The 26,591-nt window shown below is 39.3% G+C and overlaps 1 protein-coding gene across 2 annotated transcripts in view; it reads left to right on the plus strand.

The window, feature by feature from the left end:
• Positions 1–26,591, plus strand: part of TRIP11 (thyroid hormone receptor interactor 11) — a 69,582-nt gene that overhangs the window by 3,118 nt on the left and 39,873 nt on the right. The window contains exons 2-9 of one of the 2 annotated variants that reach the window (XM_033191550.1): positions 4,056–4,117; positions 10,687–10,797; positions 14,092–14,370; positions 17,620–17,688; positions 19,816–19,981; positions 21,092–21,454; positions 23,860–23,900; positions 24,574–24,660. In XM_033191550.1, coding sequence (XP_033047441.1) covers positions 4,056–4,117; positions 10,687–10,797; positions 14,092–14,370; positions 17,620–17,688; positions 19,816–19,981; positions 21,092–21,454; positions 23,860–23,900; positions 24,574–24,660 — 1,178 coding nt within the window. The remainder of the gene's footprint in view (positions 1–4,055; positions 4,118–10,686; positions 10,798–14,091; positions 14,371–17,619; positions 17,689–19,815; positions 19,982–21,091; positions 21,455–23,859; positions 23,901–24,573; positions 24,661–26,591) is intronic. The other variant, XM_033191551.1, reaches the window with a different exon arrangement.

Raw genomic sequence — 26,591 nt, forward strand, 5'->3', positions numbered from 1 at the left:
TGGCCAGGTGTGGTGATTCACACCTGTAATCTCAGCTCTTTGGTAGGCCCAAGTGGGAGGATAGCTTAAAGCCAGGAGTTGGGACCAGCCTGGGCAACAGGGAGATCTCATCTCTACAAAAAGTTTTTAGCTGGGCATGGTGGTATGTGCCTATAGTCTCACCTACTTGGGAGGTGAGATGGGAGGTTTGCTTGAGCCCAGGAGTTCAAGGCTCCAGTGAACTGTGATTGCACCACTGAACTCCAGCCTGGGTGACAGAGACGACCCTGTCTCAAACAAATAGAGGGAAAGGAGGGTCAGGCTACAGTTCTTTTATTCATTCAACAAGTATTTATTAGTGTTTACCCTGTGTCAGTAATGCAAAATAAAACAGTTCCAAAATAGCACTATGGGGACAACTTGAAAGCCATCCATATTTGTAATATCAGAAGGTTGCAATTTTACCTAACACTACTGATTTATTCAAGGTTAGGAGCTTGGGCTTTTAAATCAGAGAGACATGGGTTGAAATTCTGCTTTTGTGCATTACAAGTTGTGGGATTTTGGGCAAATTATTATAAATGAACCTCCAAAAAGCACAGTTTCCTTATCTTTTAAACAGGAATAATCATATCTATTGTGAGGTTAAGAGTATTAAATGAAATCATGAGTGCAAAATGACTGGAACTGTGCCTAGCAAATCGTAAACATTAATGAAGGGTAAATGTCATATTTGCCCTCATTGACAAAGTCAGAATATTTTTGTCTGCATAATATCTCCCCTTTATACTTAAAAAGACCAAGTTTTTCTTGTGGGGGAAGGTATGAAGTTTGCATCAACTTGTTAAATCCCTCTTTAAAATAGTTGCTGCTTTTAGCAATTACCTTCCTAAACAAATTAGATTATACCTTGTCCTCTTCGGAGTAGCAATTAAACAGTCCTTTCATAGTTCAAGCAAGACATACAACCAACCACAGATGTAACCCTCCCTGGTGATTTTCTAAACATTAGTGTTTGTCACTGTAATTATTGTATGCTTCTTTTGATTTAAACCAAGCTTGTCCAACCTGTGGTCTGCAGGCCACATGTGGCCTAGGATGGGTTTTGAATGAGACCCAACACAAATTCATAAACTTGCTTAAAATATTATGAGTTTTGGCCGGGCGCGGTGGCTTAAGCCTGTGATCCCAGCACTTTGGGAGGCTGAGACGGGCAGATCACGAGGTCAGGAGATCAAGACCATCCTGGCTAACACGGTGAAACCCAGTCTTTACTAAAAAATACAAAAAACTAGCCAGGTGAGGTGGCGGGCGTCTGTAGTCCCAGCTACTCGGGAGGCTGAGGCAGGAGAATGGCGTAAACCCGGGAGGCGGAGCTTGCAGTGAGCTGAGATCCAGCCGCTGCACTCCAGCCTGGGCAACAGAGAGAGACTCCGTCCCAAAAAAATATATATTATGAGTTTTTCTGGCTGGGCGCGGTGACTCACACTTGCACTTTGGGAGGCCGAGGAGGACCTCAGGATCACCTGAGGTCAGGAGTTTAAGGCCAGCCTGGCCAACATGGTGAAACTTCGTCTCTTTAGTAAAAGATACAAAAACTAGCTGGACGTGGTGGCGTGGGCCTATAGTCCCAGCTACTGGGGAGGCTGAGTTGGGAGAATCACTTGAACCCAGGAGGTGGAGGTTACAGTGAGCTGGGATTGTGCCACTACACTCCAGCCTAGGCGACAGAGGGAGACTCTGTCTCAAAAAAAAAAAGAAAGAGTTTTTTTTGCGTTTTTTTTTTTTTTTTAAAGCTCATTAGCGATTGTTAGCGTTAGTGTATTTTATGTATGGCCCAAGACAGTTCTTCCAGTATGGCCCAGGGAAGCCAAAAAATTGGAAACTCCTAATAAACTGTAGTCCAGAGAAGTTATTTTTATATTAAGGACCTGTGAGTAATGAAAAAAATACTAGTACCTAGGAAAAAAATCTAACTCTGGATGATGATTTTCTTTTCTTTTCTTTTCTTTTTTTGTTGTTGTTGAGACCAAGTCTTGTTCTGTCGCCCAGACAGGAGTGCAGTGGCACGATCTCGGCTCACTGCAGTTTCTGCCTCCCCTGTTCAAGCAATTTCTGCTGCCTCACCTCCTAAGTAGCTGGGATTGCAGATTACCGGCACCCTCCACCATGACTGGCCAGTTTTTTTTGTATTTTTAGTAGAGATGGGGTTTTGCCATATTGGCCAGGGTTGTCTTGAACTCCTGACCTCAAGTGATCCACCTGCCTCGGCCTCCCAAAGTGCTGGGATTACAGGTGTGAGCCGCCGAGAGCAACCGTATGATGATTTTCTACTAGCATTTGTGGTTACCATGTTGAATACTGCTGGGCTCTGACTCTACTTTAAATGAAAATGTACAAAACCAAGGGCCATGCATGGTGACTCACACCTATAATCCCAGCACTTTGGGAGACGGAGTGTGGAGGACTGCCTAAGGCTAGGAGTTCGAGACCTGCCTGGGCAACATAGTGAAACCTCATCTCTCCAAAAAAGTAAAAAAATTAGGTAGGTGTGGTCACATGTGCCTGTAGTTCCAACTACTTGGAAGTCTGAAGCGAGAGAATTTGCGGCTACAGTGAGCCATGATCACACCATTATACTCCAGCCTAGGTGGCAGAGTGAAGTGAGACCCTCTCCAAGAAAATTAAAAAATGAAAATGTACAAAACCAGACTGAGCTCATTCACATTTTTAATAAATTGCGTCTATGTTACTTTAAGTGTTCTCAGTATATTTTTCTTCGTTTATAATATTTTCTTCTCAGTAAATATTATTTGATAGTATTGAGAGCAGAAGTTAGTGACAGAGCAGGTACACTGTTATCTCAGACAAATACTACCACTTTTAAGTTCCAGCTCCCCTTCTTTTTTTGGGGACGGAGTCTCACTCTGTCACCCAGGCTGGAGTGCAGTGGCGTAACGTTGACTCACTGCAACCTCCACCTCCCAGGTTCAAGTGATCCTTCTGCCTCAGCCTCCTGAGTAGCTAGGATTATAGGCGTGCGCCACCATACCTGGCTAATTTTTGTATTTTCAGTAGAGATGAGATTTTACCTGTTGGCCAGGCTGGTCTCCACCTCCTGATCTCATGTAATCCGCCCACTTTGGCCTCCCAAAGTGCTGGGATTACAGGCGTGAGCCACCGCACCTGACCTCTAGCTCCCTTTCTAGCCTCATGCATTTCAAGGAAGTCACTTTTCTTCTAACTACAAGCAGCCAGAAAAAGCAGACAGTAAAACACATACAGAGGAGGTGCTTGGGCACAAAAGGAGGTGGGGGGAAGTCTCTTGGATAACTGCCAAACTTCACTCTCATACAATGGGCCCCACTAAAGCAGTGGGCCTTAATACGCACATTATTTTCCCTTCAGGTGCACTAAAATAGGGAAGCTAAAGCAGATTCAGGGGGTATGCCTGCAACTCCAGAAAAAATGGAACAAACATACAACTCTCCCTCCCAGATAAGCACTACAAAAAAACACAGAGGCAATCTAAGCCTCTAATACACTCTCCCACCCTAAATCCTTAAAAACTCTTAGTCTGGAAGAGAGTGTACCTCTAACCTAACTCAGCCAAATGCCCCTCTCAGGTTTGTTTTCTCTAAAATAAACCTGTCTTAACTGGCAAGCCACCCTTTGTGTTTGTCTCCTCTTTCTTTAATTCTTACAGTTAGAAATAAGGCCTGAAGCCCCAGTTGAATAAGTTTCATCTAAAATTATAGCAGCATAAGCCCACAGAGAAATAGTTTTAATTTCTGAAGCTTAATTTCCCACAGCAAAATTTTAATGAACATTTCTAAGGGGTAAAGGTAGACATCCTAAGATATAGGGCATAGGCAAAAAGAATGACTTTTATGACAATGAAGAACATTAGTGTCAGTGAAAAGTTGTTATGGAAATAAAGTAGTTTTTTTCTTCTGAATCCTCTCATCAGCCTACTATTCTGTGTAAACTCAGTGAAATATATTTTCCTGAAAATACCTGTTTATTACTTCATATGGTATTGATTAAATATTCAATATTTGATATTTCTCTTGTAGCAGAATTACCTGATTCTAGGACAAAGGAAATTGAAGCCATTCATGCAATCTTGAGATCAGAGGTAAGGAAAATCAAAGACTACTTAGATTTTTCTTGTTTAAAGTCATGAAAGTTACACAAACATTATTTTGATCCTTTCTTGTTAAATGTACCGCTTAGCATTTTTTTTCTTTTCTTGTTTAATCTCGATTGTTTTTTGAGCTTTTATCAACCTCTGTAGATGAAAAATTTACTTACTTGGTACTGCAGTTTGCTATTCTTTAATATTCCCATCTCTATTTCTGTATAAGTAGGAAAACTGCCAAATGTAGAAATAATAGTATCAATAATTTATCATAATCTGGGTTTTACTGTGTTCCAACAGCATACTAAATTGCAGAGGTACATTTATTTAAGAATAATTTCTTTTTTTTTTTTTTTTTTTGAGATGGAGTCTCACTGTGTCACCCAGGCTGAAGTGCAGTGGCACCATCTTGGCTCACTACAACCTCCACCTCCTGGGTTCAATCAGTTTCTCTGCCTCAGTCCCCTGAGTAGCTGGGACTATAGGACTGCTACCACACCCAGCTAATTTTGTATTTTCACCATATTGGCCAGGCTGGTCTCAAACTTCTGACCTTGTGGTTCACCCGCCTTACCCTCCCAAAGTGCTGGGATTACAGACGTGAGCCACCGCACCTGGCTAAGTATAATATTAAGAATGCAATTCTGTTTAACCTGGAGCTTTTTAAACACTAAAATGATAATAATATTTGGATACAAAGAAGTTAAGAATATAGGAATGCAGCCAGGCACAGTGGCTCATGTCTGTAATCCCAGCATTTTGGGAAGCCAAGGCAGGTGGATCACTTGAGATCAGGAGTTCGAGACAAGCTTGGCCAACATAGTGAAACCCTGTCTCTGACTAAAAATACAAAAAAATTAGCCAGATGTGGTGGTGCACATCTATAATCCCAGCTACCCAGGAGGCTTAAGGCAGGAGAATTGCTGGAAACTGGGAGGCGGAGGTTGCATTGAGCCGAGATCATGCCACTGCATTCCAGCCTGAGTGACAGAGAAAAACTCCATCCAAAAAAAGACAAAAAGATATAGGAATAGCAAATTAATTTTACTGTTTTATTCATTATTAGTGTCTAGACTCGGTGCAGTGGCTCATGCCTATAATCTCAGCACTTTGGGAGGTGGAGGTGGGAGGATGGCTTGAGGCCTAGAGTTTGAGACTGGTTACAAAAAATAAAGATAAAAAAATTAGCCAAGGTGTGGTGGTGGGTGTCTGTAGTCCCTGCTACTCGGGAGGCTGAGTTGGGAGGATCACCTGATCTTAGGGCCCAGAAAGTCAAGGCTGCGGTGAACTATGATCCTGCCATTGTACTCCAGCCTGGGCGACAGAGTAAGACCTTGTATCAAAAAATGAAAAAGACATTTTAATAATTTAAATACAGCAAATCCAAATTTTTATTTATTTTTTTCTGGTTTTGAAACCTTAAAGACTCAAAATAACCAATGTTCTTTGAATTAAGTTAACTGCTTTTTAACGTTTAATTGCATAACATGAAATATCTTTATCTCGTAAAATATTGATTCCAAATTTCAGTTACCTCCCTAATAGATTTCAGGTTATTACTACTTCTAGTTATTTTTGTTGTGGTGGTTGTTTTGAGACAGGGTCTTGCTTTTTTGCCCAGGCTGGAGTACAGTCGCACAATCATAGTTCACTGCAACCTTAAACTTCTGGGCTCAACCGATCCTTCTGTTTCAGCCTCTTGAATAGCTGGGACCACAGGCATGTGACACCACACCCAGCTAATTTTTAACATTTTTTTGTAATAGGCCGGGCACGGTGGCTCATGCCTCTAATCCCAGCACTTTGGGAGGCTGAGGTGGTCAGATCACTTGAGGTCAGCTTGGTCAACATGGTGAAACCCCGTCTCTACTAAAAATACAAAAATTAGCTGGATATGGTGGCTGGCACCTATAATCCCACCTACTTGGGAGGCTGAGGCAGGAGAATCACTTGAACCCAGAAGGCAGAGGTTGCAGTGAGCCGAGACCACACCACTGCACTCCAGCCTAAGCAATACTCCGTCTCCCATAAATAAGTAAGTAAGTAAGTAAATAGATAAATAATTTTTTTTGTAGAGACCATGTCTTGTTCTGTTGACCAGGCTGGTCTCAAACTCCTGGCTTCAAGCAGTCTTTCCACCTTGGCCTCTGAAAGTGCTGGGATTACAGGCATGAGCCACCATGCCCAGCCTGGTTCTTGATTGTGTCATTAAAATGAATACTTTTGAAAATTTTAATGGCTCATGATTTTATTGAAGAGATGATGGCTGTCATCTTTGCTCCATAATTACAAAGCGTGTTGATTCTTAGATTTATAAATGCCAATTAGAATGATCCCTCCACTGAGCTTTTTTCATTTCTGTGTCATCTGTTTCCTCCCAGTTGCTTTTGTATACACACCTGCCTTCAGCCTTCTACATATGAACATATCAAGTAAATGTTGGTGTACAAATATACATGATGAATACTGTCACGTGGACAGGCGCGGTGGCTCACGCCTGTAATCCCAGCACTTTGGGAGGCTGAGGCGGGTGGATCATGTGAGTTCGAGACCAGCCTGACCAACATGGAGAAACCCCATCTCTACTAAAAATACAAAATTCGCTGGGCGTGGTGGCGCATGCCTGTAATCTCAGCTGCTGGGGAGGCTGAGGCAGGAGAATCACTTGAACCTGGGAGGTGGAGGTTGCAGTGAGCCGAGATCACGCCATTGCACTCCAGCCTGGGCAACAAGAGCGAGACTCTGTTTCAAAATAAATAAATAATACTGTCATATATCTGCTTAGCAAAATGAAATGGTATAGGTCCTTGTCACAAAATAATACAGAGTAAAGTATTTGAATAATGTGAAATAAGTTGAATAATGTGAAAGCCATATTTCTTTTTTGTTCTTAGAAATATATTGTTCACTCATCAATTCTTGACTTTTAGAAAATTCATCCAGGATATTGTCATCTGAAGATTTGTGTAAGATTTCACTTCTACAGTCAGTTTCACCATAACCATTAGACTCTAGGATGCTGCTTTCTGTCTCTTTGTATTCATCTTCTGAGTTGTCTGAAATGTTTACCTTTGTCAGTTTTCTTCTTTTCATCAAATAATTAAAAATTCTGAGTTTTTAACTGTCTTCAATGAAAGAGACAAAAAAAAAAACTGCAAAAAGTGGTGTCTGTAGACAGCTGTTTTCTTTTAAAAAGATGATATAGGCCAGGTGTGGTGGCTCACGCCTGTAATCCCAGCACTTTGGGAGGCCGAGGCGGGCGGATCACGAGGTCAAGAGTTGGAGACCAGCCTGACCAACATGGTGAAACCCCATCTCTACAAAAAATACAAAAGTTAGCCAGGCATGGTGGTGCATGCCTGTAATCCCAGCTATTCAGGAGGCCAAGGCAGGAGAATTGCTTGAACCTGGGAGGCAGAGGTTGCAGTGAGCCGAGATTGTGCCACTACACTCCAGCCCGGTTACAGTGAGCCGAGATTGTGCCAGTACATTCCAGCCTGGGCGACCGACAGAGTGAGACTCTGTCTCAAAAAAAAAAAAAAAAAAAAAAAAAAAGATGTAATACTTTGGGCAATGCAGTCAGAAAACTGGTTATTTTACCATTGCGTCATTCTCCTAGGTGATTTCATAGTTTTCCGTTTTCTTACTGTCATTTTTTAAATAGTTGGGAATAAGTTTTTAAATGTTTTTTAAAAATTGCCGTGATAGTAAAAGAGCAAAATGTTTTAAGATACAGAAAATACAAGTTGATTATGATCCCATGATTTTTGTTAGATTTATAAAAGGATCCACGATACCCTTATGGTAATTGTAAGATAGAATGTTTTATTCTATTTTTAAAAATAGGTAAATTTTATCTTTGTTGGTAGATGTCTTAGAAAGAATAAGTTTTACAAATAGTTAGGACTGCCTAAAAAAGAAATTAAGTTGATTTCTGTGGACCCTAATGGTATAACCAAGGATTAAGTAGGACAGAATATTTTAAGATATGAGTGTCCTATGGACTTCAACAGCAGAAATGTAGTCAGAGTTTAGAGGGACTGCAGCTAGAACTGGAGGCCATCAGGAGTCTGTCTCTCTTTTCATTTGTATTCTCTTGTCTTCTTTCCATGCATTTATTCTTTTCTCCTTTTAGACCAGCCCCCTCTGTTCCATATTCCATATAATAGAAAACATTATCTCTGGCAACTCTCTTCATATTTTATGGATTCAGCCACATGAAGAGAAACCGTCCTTCATTTGCTCTCTTAGCCTTTCTTTTTCTTTTGAGACAAGGTCTTGCTCTGTCACCCAAGTTGGAGTGCAGTGGTGTGATCGTGGCTTCCCGCAGCCATGACCTCTCAGGCTCAAGCAGTCTTCCCTCATCAGCCTCCTGAGTAGCTGGGACTATGGGTGCAAGCCAACACACCCAGCTAATTTTTCTCTTTGTAGTTTTTGTTCCTTATGTTGCCCAGGCTGGTCTTGAATGCCTGGGCTCAAGTGATCCTCCTGCCTCAGCCTCCCAAAGTGCTAAGATTACAGGCATGAGCCACTGTGCCTAGCCTTTTCTCAATCTTTCTGACTCTCATATGGCTATGGAGATGAGGGCAGACAACTAAGTAGATATTGACCATATTCAAAGTTTTAAAGTTCTGTTTATTGATCAGAGTTAAATAAATAGCCTTAGGTATTTCTGTGTGAAAAAAAAACCTGAAGTGATCTTTTACAACCAGGGTTTGACTTCAGTATATTATATTGCTAAGTTATGTCTGGTGTTTTTCTTATTAACAGCTTACAGAAAATCATGCAAAAGCAGCCAATAGAATAGAAGGTAATCAGCTATTGTGACCATTGGTCCTGTTTCTTACTACTAGTTCTTCAGGATAATTAAGGTCTGTGTTAGATTTCTGGGGATAGAGTCCCAAACTAGGATTTGTGGATTTTGTAATTATTCCTTTGATTATTCCATTGATTTTCTCTGCGAATTTATGTAATCTTCCTGGATCATTATTTTCACATCTGTTGACATCAGAAGTTCCTAAAATCTAAGAAGAAAACAAATGACATCCCCAAAGTGAAAAAGTCTTCACCTTTTAGCAAGAGCTTTCTTTCTCACCATCAGTCTCCTTTCTCTCATTCATTGTTGTTAAACTGTGTTTGTGGGTATATTAGTAGAATGCTTAGTAAATTGTTATCTGCAATGATTTGTAAATTCTTTTTTGTAGATAGTTTTAGTGTCCATTTCTCGTGCCCCATTATGTTCTTATTATTTCATTCAAATAAGGAATGATAATAGGTTAAGATAATTAAATATTTAGGTACATACAATTTGAGTAATTTTTTTCATGTTTTTCAACATCTTAGAAGACAGTGTGTGATGCCTAGATTCGTTGAATGAGGCTATTTTGTATACTTTGAACTTTTTTCAAGCAGTTCTAGTAGTGGTTTTCAAATTGGATTTTTCAGAGGTCCTTCAGGGACTCTGAAGGACAAGCAAACGATGTGAGATTTTAGCTCCTCCCTGTACTTCACCCAGAAGGATTTCTTTTTTAAAAAGTTCTGGGCCGGGCGCGGTGGCTCAAGCCTGTAATCCCAGCACTTTGGGAGGCCGAGACGGGCGGATCACGAGGTCAGGAGATCGAGACCATCCTGGCTAACACGGTGAAACCCCGTCTCTACTAAAAAATACAAAAAACTAGCCGGGCGAGGTGGCGGGCGCCTGTAGTCCAAGCTACTCGGGAGGCTGAGGCAGGAGAATGGCGTAAACCCAGGAGGCGGAGCTTGCAGTAAGCTGAGATCCGGCCACTGCACTCCAGCCTGGGCAGCAGAACGAGACTCCGTCTCAAAAAAAATAAAAATTAAAAAAAAAAATAAATAAATAAAAAAGTTCTGTTTGGGGAGAAAACAAAAACTCAAACATGTAATCCATGTGTTTACTAGATATGTATTGACTACTGTATGCTAGAACTGGGTAGACAAAGATGGGGAAACATTGATTAGTGGCCTTTTCTTAACAGAAAATCAATCTGAGCAAAATGTTACTATTTCACTGTTTGGTTTAGAATTATGAATATTCTATATAAACATGGTCAGTGTATTTTTTTTTTTTTTTTTTTTTTTTTTTGAGACGGAGTCTCGCTTTGTCACCAGGCTAGAAGGCAGTGGCATGATCTCGGCTCACTGCAACCTCTGCCTCCCAGATTCAAGCAATTCCCCTGCCTCAGCCTCCTGAGTAGCTGGGATTATAGGCACGCACTACCATGCCCGGCTAATTTTTTTTGGTATTCTAGTAGAAATGGGGGTTTCACCATGTTGGCCAGGATGGTCTCGATCTCCTGACCTCGTGATCTCCCTGCCTTGGCCTCCCAAAATGCTGGGATTGCAGGCATGAGGCACCATGCCTGGCTGGTCAGTGCATTTTTAACTTTAATTTAAAAGCATATTTGGAAGTCCAGAATTCTGTCCGAGACCTTTTATAGTTGACATTGTTTTGGGGGGAAACAGTACGTTTTTCATAATGCCATGCACAAAACTAATCACATGTTTTACTTGCAGTCTTTTTGTTGAAAATACTTTTTTTTTTCTAGAATGAAAGGCTTAAGAAACTTTGTACTGATCTAGAAGAGAAACATGAAGCATCAGAGATTCAAATAAAGCAGCAATCTACAAGTTATCGAAATCAACTTCAACAAAAAGAGGTAAATGTGATCACAGTTACTTCATACATACTTCACTGTAATGTATTTAGGTATGTTTTTAGAGTTAGAATATAAATCGAGGTGTATTCAGATCTACAAAAATATTGAAAAAGTGATGAATTTAATAATTTTCGACTCAGTTTGATACCCCTTATTTAATAAGAACTTTATAAGGTTTTCTATTAAGTTTACATTATATAAACCAACCTGTGTGAAGTATAATTTTTTCTTTCCAAAAGAAGAAAAAGTTTTTGTATAAAATATCTTTAGGCGTCTGTTGCTTATAATTTCTGATTTTATGAAGCCTAATGTTTGTTGTATTAGCATGTGCTTGATTTTCCATGGAAAAACAATATTAAATATAATTTATGTATAATTGCTTTATAAATGTTTTTGGGTTTTTTTAGTTTGAAATGGCTGCTTTGGAATTGATTTATCTTTGCTTTACAGTGCTGGTAGTAGATATTATATAATTTAATGTTACTCTGAATCCTTAAAATACAGTCTGTGTCCTCATGTGTTGTGCTGTTACTGAATTCTCCTTAGTGTTTAGTACGTGAGTGGCCCCGAATAAATACATTGAATTGACCTGTTTCCTGTTTTATTATCCAGATCATTTGGATGTTTTTTAGTTTGTTGACTAAATGTTCGTTTCTACCATAACTTTATATTTAGGTTTTTAAGATTTAGGTGTCATGCTTTCTAGTTCCTTTAGTGACATACTAAGATGAAAGATAAAAGTATAGCATGTTAAAGATAAACATAGGTTTTGAAAGTAGTGCTTATATTTCCAATTTGTTGGAAAGTGATAATTTCATAAAATACAATAAAAAATGAATTACTATAAAAATAAAGTGAATACTAAAAAAAGCAAAGTTGCACGTTCAAATAATTTTTTTTTTTTAATGAGACAGAATCTTGCTCTGTCACCCAGGCTGAAGTGCAGTGGTGCGATCTCGGCTCACTGCAACCTCTGCATCCCAGTTCAAGCAGTTCTTGTGCCTCAGCCTCTGGAGTAGCTGGGATTACAAGCATGCACTACCACGCCTGGCTAATTTTTGAGTTTTTATTAGAGATAGAGTTTCACCACGTCGGCCAGGCTGGTCTTAAACTCCTGACCTCAGGTGATCCGCCCGCCTTGGCCTCCTAAAGTGCTGAGATTACAGACGTGAGCTCCGTGCTTGTCCACAAGTTCAAAGTAAAGTTACAAACCTACTTTTTTATTTTTCTCGATTCCCCGTCTCTGCTAATAATACAAACATTAGCCGGGCGTGGTGGCATATGCCTGTAGTCTCAGCTACTCGAGAGGCTGGGACAGAAGAATTGCTTGAACCTGGGAGGTGGTGGTTGCAGTGAGCCACCATTCACTGCATTCATCCGTGGACCACATTTTGAGTAGCATTGAGTTGTAAACATTATGATAGAACAGTAGTTCCTCCTACCCAGGGGTTTACAGCTGTATCATTATGACACTTTAAAAGCATATACATGTTTACACCACCTAGGAGATTCTGACTTAGTGTATTGAAAAGAGGCCCTGGTACAGGTTGAGCATTCCTACCAAAATTCAAAATGCTCCAAAATCCAACACTTTGAGTACCAGTGTGATGCCACAAGTGGAAAATTCCACACATAAGTACTGGACACAAGCTTTGTTTTATGCACAAAATTGTTAAAAGCATTTTATAAAATTACTTTCACACATACCTGTGGGTATAAGGTGTATGTGAAACATAAATGAATTTTGTGTTTAGACGTGGGCCCCATCCCCAGGATATCTCATTATATTTATGAGAATGTTCTCAAATTGGAAAATACCTGAAATGTGAAACGATTCTAGTCCCAAGCATTCGGATAAGGACATTCAACCTGTATTGGTCATTTTCAAAAGGTCCATAGGTGATTCTGATGCTTACCTCAGTGGAAAACACTGGTGTGGGGAAATTTTGGTATTTTCTACTTAACTATCGATAATAGAGGGCACGTTAAGCATTTAGGTTTGGAAGCATCTGTTATTACAGCTTGCACTTGTATAACTCTACAAGTTGATATAAATATCATGCAATGATAGCTTTTTAAATATCATAGCTACATTTGAAAAAGATGTAGATTTTAGTACTTTTTACAAGGATGAAAGATATGATTATATAGATCTGTTATTTCCTGAATCCATGTGTGGGCCTCATTGTGATGTTCATGTTCTCCAAGATGTAATTTATCTCATGTCATTTGTAGGAAAATGAATGAAATTTGCACACTACTATAGATTTCCATTCGAGAAGGGGCTCCAATATGAAAAACTTGTTTGTTATGGCATACGACATAAATATGTTTGGTTTTTGTCTACTTGCTTAACTTTATGCATATAGAAATACCTTACTTGTTGACTGTCTTCCCAATATCAAATTTTCCTCACTTGTGGCAGTGTCTTCTGGACTACTTTGACTACTTTACAGAAAGCTTATTTCAGTTCTGTCTATATTGTTTGATTTTGTGTTTTGAATAATCTTTTACAAGAATGGATGTGGCATTTTGGTAGGTCCTGTGTTTATAATTTCTTTTGCACTAAGACTTACCTGCCTTCAGTCAAAACTCTGCTGGTAATTTCAGAACTTGTATACTGTTCTCTTCCTAAACAGGTCAGATTTTCACTGGCTCCTCTTTGCCAAAGCTAGAGCTAAGACCTCTTTCAGTATATTATTTCTTTTTAAGATTCATGGGCTAATAACCATGGGCTCACTGTTTCACTGTTTTCTTATCTAAAAAGATTGGATTTATAAATCAAAGCATTCTTCCAGCTGTGCTGTGCAGGCCAGTACAACGTTACCTCTGATTCATGGTGCATTTTAAGCCTACATCCAGCCATAATCAGTTACACAACACTCTTGTAACAGAAGATATTCTAAGAAAATTTCCAGTGCATAGACTGACACAGCTTTCATTTTCGCATCATTTAAGATTTGGTAATCACAAACAGAACCCTAAGAAATTGCTTATACTACTCCATACAGAGAAGATAGCAAACCCATGTTTAACTGAGAAATTCATTCCTTTATTAACATACAAAATTCTGATATTTCTACTATTTGTAACATTATTTATGCCTTCATTGTGAGTGTGTTTTAAATAAAAATGTTATGGTTAGAATGTTATTTAAGACTTAGATTCAGTTAATAGAGGACCATCATTGGATAATCTTAAATTATTATATTGTGTCTTTTAATACAAATCTATGAAAGGTCAATATGATTGTTTTAAAGTACCTTTTCTAAAACATGGATTATAAATATATAGGTAGAAATCAGCCATCTTAAAGCCAGACAGATTGCACTACAGGATCAGTTGCTGAAATTGCAGTCAGCTGCTCAATCAGTACCTTCAGGAGTTGGTGGTGTACCAGCAACCACTGCATCGTCTTCATTCGCTTATGGGATTAGTCATCATCCTTCAGCTTTCCATGACGATGACATGGACTTTGGTGATATAATTTCGTCCCAACAAGAAATAAACCGACTCTCAAATGAAGTTTCAAGACTTGAGTCTGAAGTTGGCCATTGGAGGCATATTGCGCAGGTAGATACAAATTTTTTAGAGTTTTTGAAAACTTTGAGTAAAATTACAGATGTAATATAAAAAGCTGTATGTAGAGCTTTTGATATCAGAAAGAACCCTGGACTAGGAAATAGAAAACCTGTATTCTAATTCCGTCAGTGACTTTCTTTTTGTGTGTGTTTTTATTTTTTATTATTATTATTTTTTTTTAAGACAGAATCTTGCTCTGTCTCCCAGGCTAGAGACAGATCTTGTGGCACGATCTTGGCTCACTGCAGCCTCTACCTCCTGGATTCCAGCGATTCTCCTGCCTCAGCCTCCTGGGTAGGTGGGATTACAGGCGCACACCACTATGCCTAGTTTTTTTATCTTTAGTAGAGATGGGGTTTCACCATTTTGGCCAGGCTAGTCTCAAACTCCTGACCTTGGGTGATCTTCCCACCTCAGCCTCCTAAAGTGTTGGAATAACAGGTGTGAGCCACTGCGCCTGGCCTCTGCCAGTGACTTTCTTTTTTTTGAGACAGAGTCTTACTCTGTCACCCAGGCTGGAATACAGTGGCACAGTATTGGCTCACTGCAACCTCCGCCTCCTGGGTTCAAATGATTCTCCTGTCTCAGCCTCCCAAGTAGCTGGGATTACAGGTGCGTGCCACCATGCCTGGCTAATTTTTGTATTTTTAGATGCCTGGCTAATTTTTGTATTTTTAGTAGAGATGGGGTTTCACTATGTTGGTCAGGCTGGTCTTGAACTCCTGACCTTGTGATCCTCGTGATCCGCCCGCCTCAGCCTCCCAAGTGCTGGGATTACAGGCGTGAGCTACTGCGCCTGGCCTCTGCCAGTGCCTTTCTAATTGATTTTGGTCATGTCATCTTTCTCTCCCAGTCTCAGTTTCCCTTTCTGTACACTATTTGGAAAAAAAAAATTTTTTTTTAAATTAAAGCAGCAGATCCTTTTTTTTTTTTTTTTTTTAATAAAGCATTATGAGAGGAAAAAAAATTGAGTTGCTGTGGTTGAACCAAGAACCTTATCTGCTGGAGTCCCTGAGACTCGTCTGGTGGAAACACCAGGACTCTGAGGCACCATGTTTGAAACCGCTTGCTTAGATGTTGTCTGAGGTTTCTGTTAGCTCTAGTTACATGTAAAATGAAAATCTGGCAATTGATATTATAAAATATGATAAACTATTTTGTCTTGTTTCTCATGCACTAGAAATTAATTCTTTGTTATTTGGGGCTGTAAACTTTCTTCCAAGGAGCCCTTTTTTGTCTTACATATTAGATTTTATACAGGGTGAATATCTCTTATCCAAAATGCTTGAGACTAGAAGTGTTTCAGATTTTGAATTTTGGAATCTTTTCTTGTTCTTTCTTTTTTGTTTTTTGTTTTTCTTTGAGACAGAGTCTCAGTCTGTTGCCCAGGCTGGAATGCAGTGGCACCATCTCGGCTCACTGCACCCTCTGCCTCTCGGGTTCGAGCAATTCTCCTGCCTCAGCCTCCTGAGTAGCTGGGATTACAGGCGCCCACCACCACGCCCAATTAAAATTATCTCCTTCTTTCACAAGTTGCTAGACGTTCTCAGTACCCCAAATAAGCCTTAGAGAGGATGATCTGTTTGTCCATTGTATCTCCAAAAAGCAGAAGTTCTTAAACTTTGTATGTATAAGAGATGACCTGGGGAACTTGGCAGTATTGGAGATCTGCTGTAGTACCTTCAGAGATACCAATTTGTTAGCCAGTTTTAGGGCCTTAAACTGTATTTAAACAAATAGCCCTGGTGATTCTGATAACCTGAGGAACACATTTTAAGAAACATTGCTTAGGGTAAGATTTCATAGGGAAAAGAATGGTTTTTGGTGTGTTCACTTCAATATATCTTAAATGCCTACTCCATGACAGACCTGTACTCGACTACAAAGGTAAAAAAGGCGTACTTGGGACCTTTCAGAGGACTTAATTTTCTAGCAAGACATAATAAAATTAACATTTGCAGTACAGTTTATAAGATGCTTCCATATGTATTATCCCAATAGATTATTATGTTAATAACTATGAGATGTATTTATTACCTATAGTTTATAGATAAGGAAATGGAAAGGGTTTTTTGTTTTTGTTTTTGTTTTTTTTTGAGATGGAGTCTCGCTCTGTCGCCAGGTTGGAGGGCAGTGGCGCGATCTCGTCTCACTGCAACCTCTGCTTCCTAGGTTCAAGTGATTCTCCTGCCTCAGCCTCCCAAGTAGCTAGGACTACAGGCTAATTTTTTTTTGTTTTTTTAGTAGAGACAGGATTTCACTATGTTGGCCAGGATGGTCTTGATCTCTTCCCCTCATGATCTACCCACCTTGGTCTCCCAAAGTGTTGGGATTACAGGTGTGAGCCACCGCGCTCAGCCCTAAGAAACTAAAAGTTTAAGTCATACCATCCATTGCCACAGTGGTTATGATTCAAGCACACGTGTTTTGACTAAATTCTGTATTTTTTCTATTATACTTGATTCTTTCTTTCAGTCCTAGAGTAGCTTTTGGTTCATTAAGATGCTATATAGTAATATTAATAAAGATAAATGAACAACATACAGCTTTGAATAAGAAGAATCCAAAAGTTGTTTTATTTATTTGTTAAAACAAAGATTATTCTCTATTGAGTAGAGATCTTCTGGGTAAAATCATTTGATTTTGCCAGGCATGGTGGTTCATGTCTAATCCCAGCACTTTGGGAGGCCAAGGCAGGAGGACTGCTTGCAGCCAGGAGCTCAAGACCAGTCTGTGCCACATAGTGAGACCCTGTCTCTACAAAAAAAAAAATTAGCTAGGAATGCTGGCATGTGCTTGTAGTCCCAGCTACTTGGAAGGCTGAGGTGGGAGGATTGCTTGAACCCAGGAGGTGGAGGCTGCAGTGAGCCATGATCACACCACTGCATTCTAGCCTGAGTGACAGAGAAAGACCCTGTCTCAAACTATAAAGAAAGAAAAAAGAAATTGCCTTTTAGAAAGCTGCTCAATTATCTTTATCCTTACATTTTGTCAAGCTAAGTAAAATATTCTATAAAATTTTCCACCTTAACTTATTTTGTAAAATTGTTGTCCCCCCATTAGTTAATAAATTCTTAAATATGACATCTTTTATTTATTGTATATTATTCACTATTCTTTAATCAGAATCTGTGAAAATCCCCCTTTTTAAAAAGCTATCTTATAATGAAGTTAGTTTGTGGCTTTCTGGTGACAAGAAAATCAGTATAATTATTTACTAATTCTCTTTTTCTGATCTAGACTTCCAAAGCACAAGGAACACATAACTCTGATCAAAGTGAAATATGTAAACTCCAAAATATCATTAAGGTAAGTCAAATTGTTGATTGATGGTGGGAGTTATGCATCTAAATCTGCTTGTAAAAGCATAGGCCTGAATTAAGGTCTCAGTTATAAAAGTCATTATCATTATATAGATTATGATACTTCTTTTTCTTTTAGAGAGAGGGTCTCACTGTATCATCCCGACTGGAGTGCAGTGGCATGATCAGGTCACTACAGCCTCATACTCCTGGGTCCAGGTGATCCTCCTGCCTTAGCTTCCCATGTAACTGGGACTACAGGCACACATGCCACCATGCCTGGCTAATTTTTTTCTGATTTTTTTGTATAGATGGGGCTTGCTAATGGTGCCCAGGCTGGTCTCAAACTTCTAGCCTCAAGCCATCCTCCTGCTTCAGCCTCCCAAAACTGGGATTCCAGGCATGAGCCAATGGGCCTGGCCCGTTTTTTAAAAATTTGGTTGATCTTCTTTATTATTTATGGCAAGTAAAGTATATAAAAATCTCTGTCTTTCCAGAATCATTTGGTTTTGAACATTTATTACGGAGCTTATCTTTCGTAAGTCTCTATACTCTATTGTATCTTGTAAAACTGTCTTTATTAAAACGTAATTGCAGGCTTGCTGAAGTTTCAAGGTTTAGGGTTAAAGGACATGGACAAAATAAAATACTTATATCATGCATTGGAAATACTTATTTTACCTTAGCAGTAGAATTTTGCTAATTCGTGTCATTTATTATTTCTTTTTTTTTTTTTTTTTTTTTGAGACAGAGTCTCGCTCTGTTGCCCAGGCTGGAGTGCAGGGCAGTGGCGCAATCTCAGCTCACTGCAAGCTCCGCCTCCTGGGTTCATGCCATTCTCCTGCCTCAGTCTCCCAAGTAGCTGGGACTACAGGGGCCCGCCACCACACCTGGCTCATTTTTTGTATTTTTAATAGAGATGGGGTTTCACTGTGTTAGCCGGGATGGTCTCGATCTCCTGACCTCGTGATCCACCTGCCTCAGCCTCCCAAAGTGCTGAGATTACAGGCATGAGCCACCACACCCGGCCAATTATTATTTCTTTAAAGAAAAGTCTTAGTTGCATATATTATTGTGGCAGTGAATTATTTTTATTGTTAAAATTATTGTCAGATATAGAATTTTTAGTTTTGGGTTCATTATTATTCCCATACTAGAGTGGACAGAATCCGGATCAGACCTGTGTTTGAATCCTAGCTGTATTATTTACATGCTATGCTAACTTTGGGCAAGTTAATTCTGTTTTATTATTAATAGAGACTGTCATAATACCTATCTTGTAGGATTGTTTTGAGGTTTAAATGTAAAGCTCTTAGCCCAGTACTGGCACTTAAGTAAGAAGTTAATTTATAGATTAGGATTTTTTTTTTTTTTTCCATAAGAGCATCAATTTTTCCATAGATTAGGATTTTTGGTTACAAGCAACAAAAACCATCTCTGGCCAAGCAAAGCAAAAGAGGATTTACTGGAAGAAGCGACAGTAGTCCGTCCGCAGGATTGAAGGAGGAGTTGAATATTTTGGCCTCATGGTGGATAGGAGTGGGAAGAGTGTTAGGAATCTGGGTGGCGGGACCCGTGGACAGACTCTTGAGAGGGTACCTGTCCTGGTGCTTCCCGTCAAACCAGTTTCCCTAGTTGATGGACTCAGCTCGAGATCCAGGTTCCTGTGAGAGACACAGTGGGCTCAACTTGGGTAGGAAGGCGCCACGTTGACAGTTTGGGAGTTCCTTTCCTGGTGAAAGGAAAGGCTGAGTGAGAGGGTGGAAGTAGTGGAAGCAGGTACAGATTGGTCAGAGGGGTGGCACTGGTATTGGTGGAATGTGTCATTAGGAAAAGGAGAATTTCAAGGTCACAGATATTAAGGAAAAGACATTTTTACTCATCATTTGTTTCAGCCTTTTCTTGCTGATGTTCCCTCATTAGAAGTAGAAAAACTGTTTTTGAGATCTAGGAAAGGAAAAGGTGAAGTTGTTCAGAATTGTCCTAATTTTGGGTCTGTGTTTAAATTCTTTTCAGCCTTAACATGTTCTGAGAATTCTTTTTAATAACGCAGACTTTTGGACAACAGTTAAATATATAGCTTATATAAATTTATTGATTATAAATGTGAATAACTTTGTTTTTATTTTTTAAGGAACTAAAACAGAACCGAAGTCAGGAAATTGATGACCATCAACATGAAATGTCAGTACTACAGAATGCACACCAACAGAAATTGACAGAAATGAGTCGACGACATCGAGAAGAATTAAGTGACTATGAAGAACGAATTGAAGAACTTGAAAATCTGTTACAACAAGGTTATTAGTTTTCTTTCTTTCTTTTTTTTTTGAGATGGAGTCTCCCTCTGTTGCCCAGGCTGGAGTGCACTGGCGCGATCTCTGCTCACTGCAACCTCCGCCCCCTAGGTTCAAGTGATTCTCCTGCCTCAGCCTCCAAAGTAGCTGGGATTACAGGTACCCGCCACCATGCCCAGCTAATTTTTGTATTTTTAGTAGAGATAGGGTTTCGCCATGTTGACCAGGCTGGTCTCAAACTCCTGACCTCGGGTGGTCCACCTGCCTCAGCCTCCCAAAGTGCTGGGATTACAGGCATGAGCCACTGCGCCTGGCCAGTTGATAGTTGTATTAATTTAACATATTAGATGACATAATTAAATGATAGACCTAGCATTCTAAGACCAGGACAGTGCTGTAAACTTGCACTAAGTTATAAAGAAGAGTAAATGACTAGTTCTGCTTATCTGCCAGAAATTTGTAATGGCACCTCTACTTTTAAGATTCTGTGGCTGAGCATGGTGGCTTATGGCTATAACCCCAGCATTATGGGAAGCCAAGGTGTGTGGATCACTTGAGGCCAGGAGTTTGAGACCAGCCTGGCCAACGTGGCGAAATCCCGTATCTACTAAAAATACAAAAATTAGCAGACGTAGTGGTGCTCACCTGTGGTCCCAGCTACTCGGGAGGGTGAGGTGGGAGGATCACTTGAGCCCAGGAGGCAGAGGTTGCATTGAGCTGAGATGGCACCACTGCCCTCCAGCCTGGGCAACAAAGTGAGACTCTATCTCAAAAAAAAAAAAAATTTCTGTGAAAATGGAAACGTCCTTTTTGCCTTTGTGGTAAATAGTTATAATTTATAGATTTCTTTGCATTATTTGGTGATAATACTTTGGTAATAAATGATTAGAGATATTGTCACTTTCTTTCAAACTAAGAGACATAGGCCTTTATGTAGTTGATTCAAAGATTTTCCCCCAACTTATTTATTTTAAAACACTTAGTTTATTATAGTAATTTAACTTTTAAGCTTTCTAAATTCTGAACTGTCTTAAATCTCTTAGTTGTATATAGCAAGCCGTTTATTTCTTGGTACTTGACATTTGATGTCCTTGTTTTGTGTTTATGTTCTAGGTGTCTCTGGAGTTGTAGAAACTGATCTCTCTAAAATTTATGAGATGCAAAAAACTATTCAAGTTCTACAAACAGAAAAAATGGAGTCTACCAAAAAAATGGAAGAACTTGAGGATAAAATAAAAGATATAAATAAAAAATTATTTTCTGCAGAAAATGACAGAGATACTTTGAGGAGAGAACAAGAACAGCTAAATGTGGAAAAGAGACAAATAATGGAAGAATGTGGAAACTTGAAATTGGAATGTAGTAAATTGCAGCCTTCTGCTGTGAGGCAAAGTGATACTGTGACAGAAAAGGAAAGAATTCTTGCCCAGAGTGCATCAGTGGAAGAAGTGTTCAGACTACAACAAGCACTGTCTGGTATACAGTCTTTGGAACTTATTTCAGATTGCATAGTAGTTGTTCCGTTGCATAGTAGTTGTTTTTAGAGACAGATGCTTCACTAACTGAATGCTTAGTGGAAATGACATATTCCTGGGAATGACTGTATATCATTTGGGTAGAATTGTGTGGTTTGGATTCAGTGTAAGAGTTAATAGATTACAAATAGGAATGTCCTGTTAAAAAGGATTAAGTATTGCTATACTTTCTGTAACTCATCACAGTCCACATCCTCCAGTTAGGGAATACAGCCTTTCTTCTTCAAAGTCAGTTGTTACCTGTTTGAAATGATCTCCTATATCCAAGCAAAGCCCTGAATGCTTAGAGCCATAGGTCTTCCACCATTTTTTATGCTCATGATGATATTTAGTTACTATACCAGTATTCTGTGTTACAAAAAATCAGTACTAAATGAAATAGGCCAAACACCAGTAAATAAAATACATTTTAAAGTAATTGTACTTATGTTTTAAAAAATGTTTACTTGTTTAAAAAATAAATTTACTTATGTAAGAATAATACATTTACTTATTTATCACATTGGGTGATCCAGATGAGTTTATTTGCCTGAAAAACCCACTGCCTTAGTCTTTCCTCTTTTTTCTATTTCCATTTCCACAGAATTACTTCAGCCAGTCATAATTGCTTTTTGCCTATGTTAACTATGGCAGCTCTCTGAATGGAGCAGAACAGCATGACTGGGTTGGAATCGAGCTCTATCACTAATTAGCTGACGTTGGACAGGTTAACATCTCTATGCGTTGGTTATTTCATCTATAGGGTTGGGATAATGGTATCTTCCTTGTAGTTTTAGTAATGAGGATTATATGAGTTACTATCTGCCACTCTTTAGGTTAGTGTCTAGCCGATAGTAGATGTTGAAGAGTTAGCTTTTTTTTGTTGTTTTTTTGAGACGGAGTCTCGTTCTGTAGCTCAGACTGGAGTGCAGTGGCATGATCTCGGTTCACTGCAACCTCCACCTCCTGGGTTCAAGTGATTCTCCTCCCTCAGCCTCCCAAGTAGCTGGAACTACAGGCATGTGCCACCATGCCCTGCTAATTTTTGTATTTTTCATAGAGATGGGGTTTCACCATGTTGGCCAGGATGGTCTTGATCTCTTGACCTTATGATCCACCCACCTCCATCACCCAAAGTGCTGGGATTATAGGCATGAGCCACTGCCCCCAGCTGAAGAGTTAGCTTTTAAAATTCTCTGTTCTCCACGATTCCTTCAATCTATTTTTTTTCATTCTGCAGCCAGAATAATTTGTCAGAAATGCAAAGCGGGTTACTCCCCTGCTTTTAGTACTTTATAGCTCCCTGTGAACTTTGGGATGATGTTTAAATGTCTTAGACATGATAATGTCTCTCATGATCTAGGTTCCTGCCTACCTCTTCAGTTTCAACTATTCCCATGCTCCTGCATTCTAAACTGGAGCCATATTGAATTTTCTATAGCTCCTTAAACGAGCAATGTTGCCTCTTCACTCTGTTACCCTTGCATTTTCTGCTTTCTCTGTGTGGGGTGTCTCTATGGGTCTTTTAGCCGACTCTCAGTATATTGATTCAGTGCAGGTATTAATCTCCACGGAGAAGTACCTAGCACTGCCACTTCTTGGCCCTATTTGCTCCTCCTAGTCTGGATTAGGTGTTTACCCTGTTTGTTCTCGTAGCATCCCGTGCTTGCTCTGTCATACTATGTTATAATCCTGTGCTTACTAATTTTTCTTCCTCTCTAAGTTGTAAGCTCTTCGAGAGCAAAGGCTAAGTTTTTCCAGCTTTTTGTCTAGCACCTGGCCTCATAGTAAATGCTAAATATTTCCTGAGTGAATGTCAAATCAATGATTTCAGCTATTTTTTTGTGTATCTCTTCTGTTTATGGATCTGTCTGTAATAACAGATTGAATGGTCTTTTTCTCAGCATTCACATCTAAATCACGTTAGATAATTGAGAGATTATGGTGTTGTGGTGGCATAAATATATATAATAAAATATTACTTTTAAATTGTTTTCCTCCAATCTTAAACCATGTACTATTTCCTGCTTCTCAAACTAATCAGTTCCTGTTGAAACTTGGTTGTCATTAGCATTTTTATCAAGGCAATAGCTTACGACTCATCCACAATACAATTTTAATTTTTTCTTATACTTATCCATAGAATTGGATTTTAATTTGGTTTTTAACTGGCATTTACATTTTGATTTACTTGATATGACAAAACAGGAATACAAATACGTGTCTCACTCAGAACTGTTACTGCTTTTGCCATTGGTGCTTAGATACACACTTTGTTTTAATTGGGTTACATTTCTGAGTTTAATATTGAAGATAATAGGTTACTCTAAATAATTTTAATGTCAGGTTCATTTGCTGTTTTTACAGATGCCGAAAATGAAATAATGAGATTGAGTAGTTTAAACCAGGTAAATTAATTTTGACAAATGTTGTGTGCGTAGAGACAGTGGAAGCACATCCTATACCAAGTGCGAAATGAGTTTTAATTTTCCTTAAGAGATTCAAAGAGTTATTTCTTTTTCTAATAATTAGAAGTTATTTTGTAAATATATTTTTATATTTTTTCAAGCATAATAAGGAAGTCTTCTGTAAGGGTGTCGAAAATGCATGACTGGTTTCATTCATTTTACACACTCTTATAAGTGTTGCATTCTTTTTTTTTAATTTATTTTTGAGACGGAGCCTTTTTGCTTGTCACCCAGGCTGGAGTCGCAATCTCGGCTCACTGCAACCTCCGCCTCTTGGGGTCAAGCGATTCTCCTCCCTCAGCCACCTGAGTAGCTGGGATGACAGGAGCGTGCCGCCGCGCCCGGTTAATTTTTTGTATTTTTAGTAGAGACAGGGTTTCACTGTGTTAGGATGATCTTGATCTCCTGACCTTGTGATTCACCTGCCTCAGCCTCCCAAAGTGCTGAGGTTACAGGCATGAGCCACCGTGCCCGGTTAAGTATTGCGTTCTTATAATTATTACATATCATTAAAGAAATACTGAATAGAAACCCACAATTGTATAGATTGCCTGCTTTTTTATAAACTGGAAATTTCTTGTTACCTGAAAACACTGCTTTAATATTTTTGTAGGATAACAGTCTTGCTGAAGACAATCTGAAACTTAAAATGCATATCGAAGTTTTAGAAAAAGAGAAGTCATTGCTGAGTCAAGAAAAGGTTGGTGCTGTAAAAATGGGGGCAGAATTAAAATGTTGTGTGTTATAGTTCACAGCCAAAGGCCAGTTGATATCCAAATGGAATGTTGAGTAATTGACTCAAGTCCTTAAAATAAAGCTGATCTCATTGATGCTTGTCAGGCTAGGTGGAAGTACCTGGGCAAAGTTCAGAGTATAAGTGGCTGGCTTGAGTTCATATTTAGAAGTAAGCTAGTAGGCACAGAGAAACAAGCAGAAAAGATAGGTGGAGGTTCTATTTGGTTTCTGATAATGTCCTGACAGCAGGAGCATACACAGGTAGGTCAGGAGGTCTGGAGTGGCATACTATAATAACTGTATAGGCTGCTTATGTGCTTCAGAATGTGTCCATTTTGGTGGACAGTACTTTCTTAGTGGTGAGGCATACAGAGCGACAGTTTCAATGGTAGAAAGAAGTTTTTTTTTTTTTTTTTTTTTTTTTTTGTGAGATGCAGTTTCACTCTTGTTGCCCAGGCTGGAGTGCAATGGCGCAATCTCGGCTCACCGCAGCCTCCGCCCCCCGGGTTCAAGCGATTCTCCTGCCTCAGCCTCCTGAGTAGCTGGGATTACAGGCGCCAGCCATCACACCCAGCTAATTTTGTATTTTTAGTAGAGATGGGGTTTCTCCATGTTGGTCAGGCTGGTCTCAAACTCCCGACCTCAGGTGATCTGCCTACCTCAGCCGCCCAAAGTGTTGGGATTACAGGCGTGAGCCGCCACACCTGGCAAAAGAAGGTCTTTATAGGGGTACTGAGCAACAGTTTCAGTGGTAGAAAGAAGGTCTTTATTGTATGTGTTCATAGCAGGAAGGAATAAGATTCTGAAAGGGAAAGGTATTTAGAAGTGTTTTTATGTTTGAACTACTTGGGGGAAATTTATTGGCTAAGGCAGGTGCTTAAATATAGAAGAGTTGTAAGCTAGTATTATTAAGTTAAAGACCAGTGTCTTAATTTAAATTCTTAATTTTAAAAAGTGATGCATATTTTCTGATATATGTGTCCAGAAAACATACATACTGAAAACCTTTGGACAGTACAAGTAGAGTATCTTTTGTACCTCTGTGGCTTGGCCTCTTTCCCAGAGGCAGTCTCTGTTACCAGTTTCTAGTGTTTCTTTCTGGATTGTGTCTATGCATGTATGATTGTATATATCAGTAGCTTTAAAAAATACAAATCTCAGCTTATTATAAATACCCTTTTTACATACCATATTTCCAACATCTTTCCACATTAGTATATATGCAGTGTTTCTCAAAGGGACTGCTATTGGCATTTAAGCAGGAAAATTCTTAGTTGTGTGCACTACGCTGTGTATTGTGGGATTTTTGTTGCCACTCTTTCTACCCACTATGTGCTAGCAGTATCTCCCCATCATTTTAAAAATTACTATATTATATATATTTTATCTTTCCTGTTTTTGCTCCCATTGTATCCTGCTCTTTACCTGACTGATCTAGTAGTTTGTAGTTGGCAGAACTCTCTGCACTTATCTGGTAGGACCTGTAACCTTTTCATGATGTGTTTGGTTTCAGTAGCTAGTTCTGATAGCTGTTTCTCCTTTCTTTTGATGTTAAGTAGTCCATGAATTGTGTCTGCTTACTGATTAAGAATACCAAAAGTGCCTATGAGGGCCGAGTGTGGTGACTTATGCTGTAATCTCAGCACTTTGGGAGGCCAAGGTGGGATGATTGCTCGAGGCCAAGAGTTTGAGACCAGCCTGGGCAACGTAGTGAGACACCATATCTACAAAAAAACACTAAATAATTTTTTTATAAAGTACCTATGAGGCTGTCTGCGCTTTTAAGATCCACCTGAAGAAAATTTTTGTGGTTCTCCTAATTTGAACAGATAACTTTAGAAAGACTTAAGAGAATGCTGTTTCCATCTTTCAGCTGTAGTCAGAATAAATTTTTGA

This window comes from Trachypithecus francoisi, unplaced genomic scaffold (assembly GCF_009764315.1).
Source record: "Trachypithecus francoisi isolate TF-2019V2 unplaced genomic scaffold, Tfra_2.0 Lachesis_group3, whole genome shotgun sequence".
Classification (NCBI taxonomy): domain Eukaryota; kingdom Metazoa; phylum Chordata; class Mammalia; order Primates; family Cercopithecidae; genus Trachypithecus; species Trachypithecus francoisi.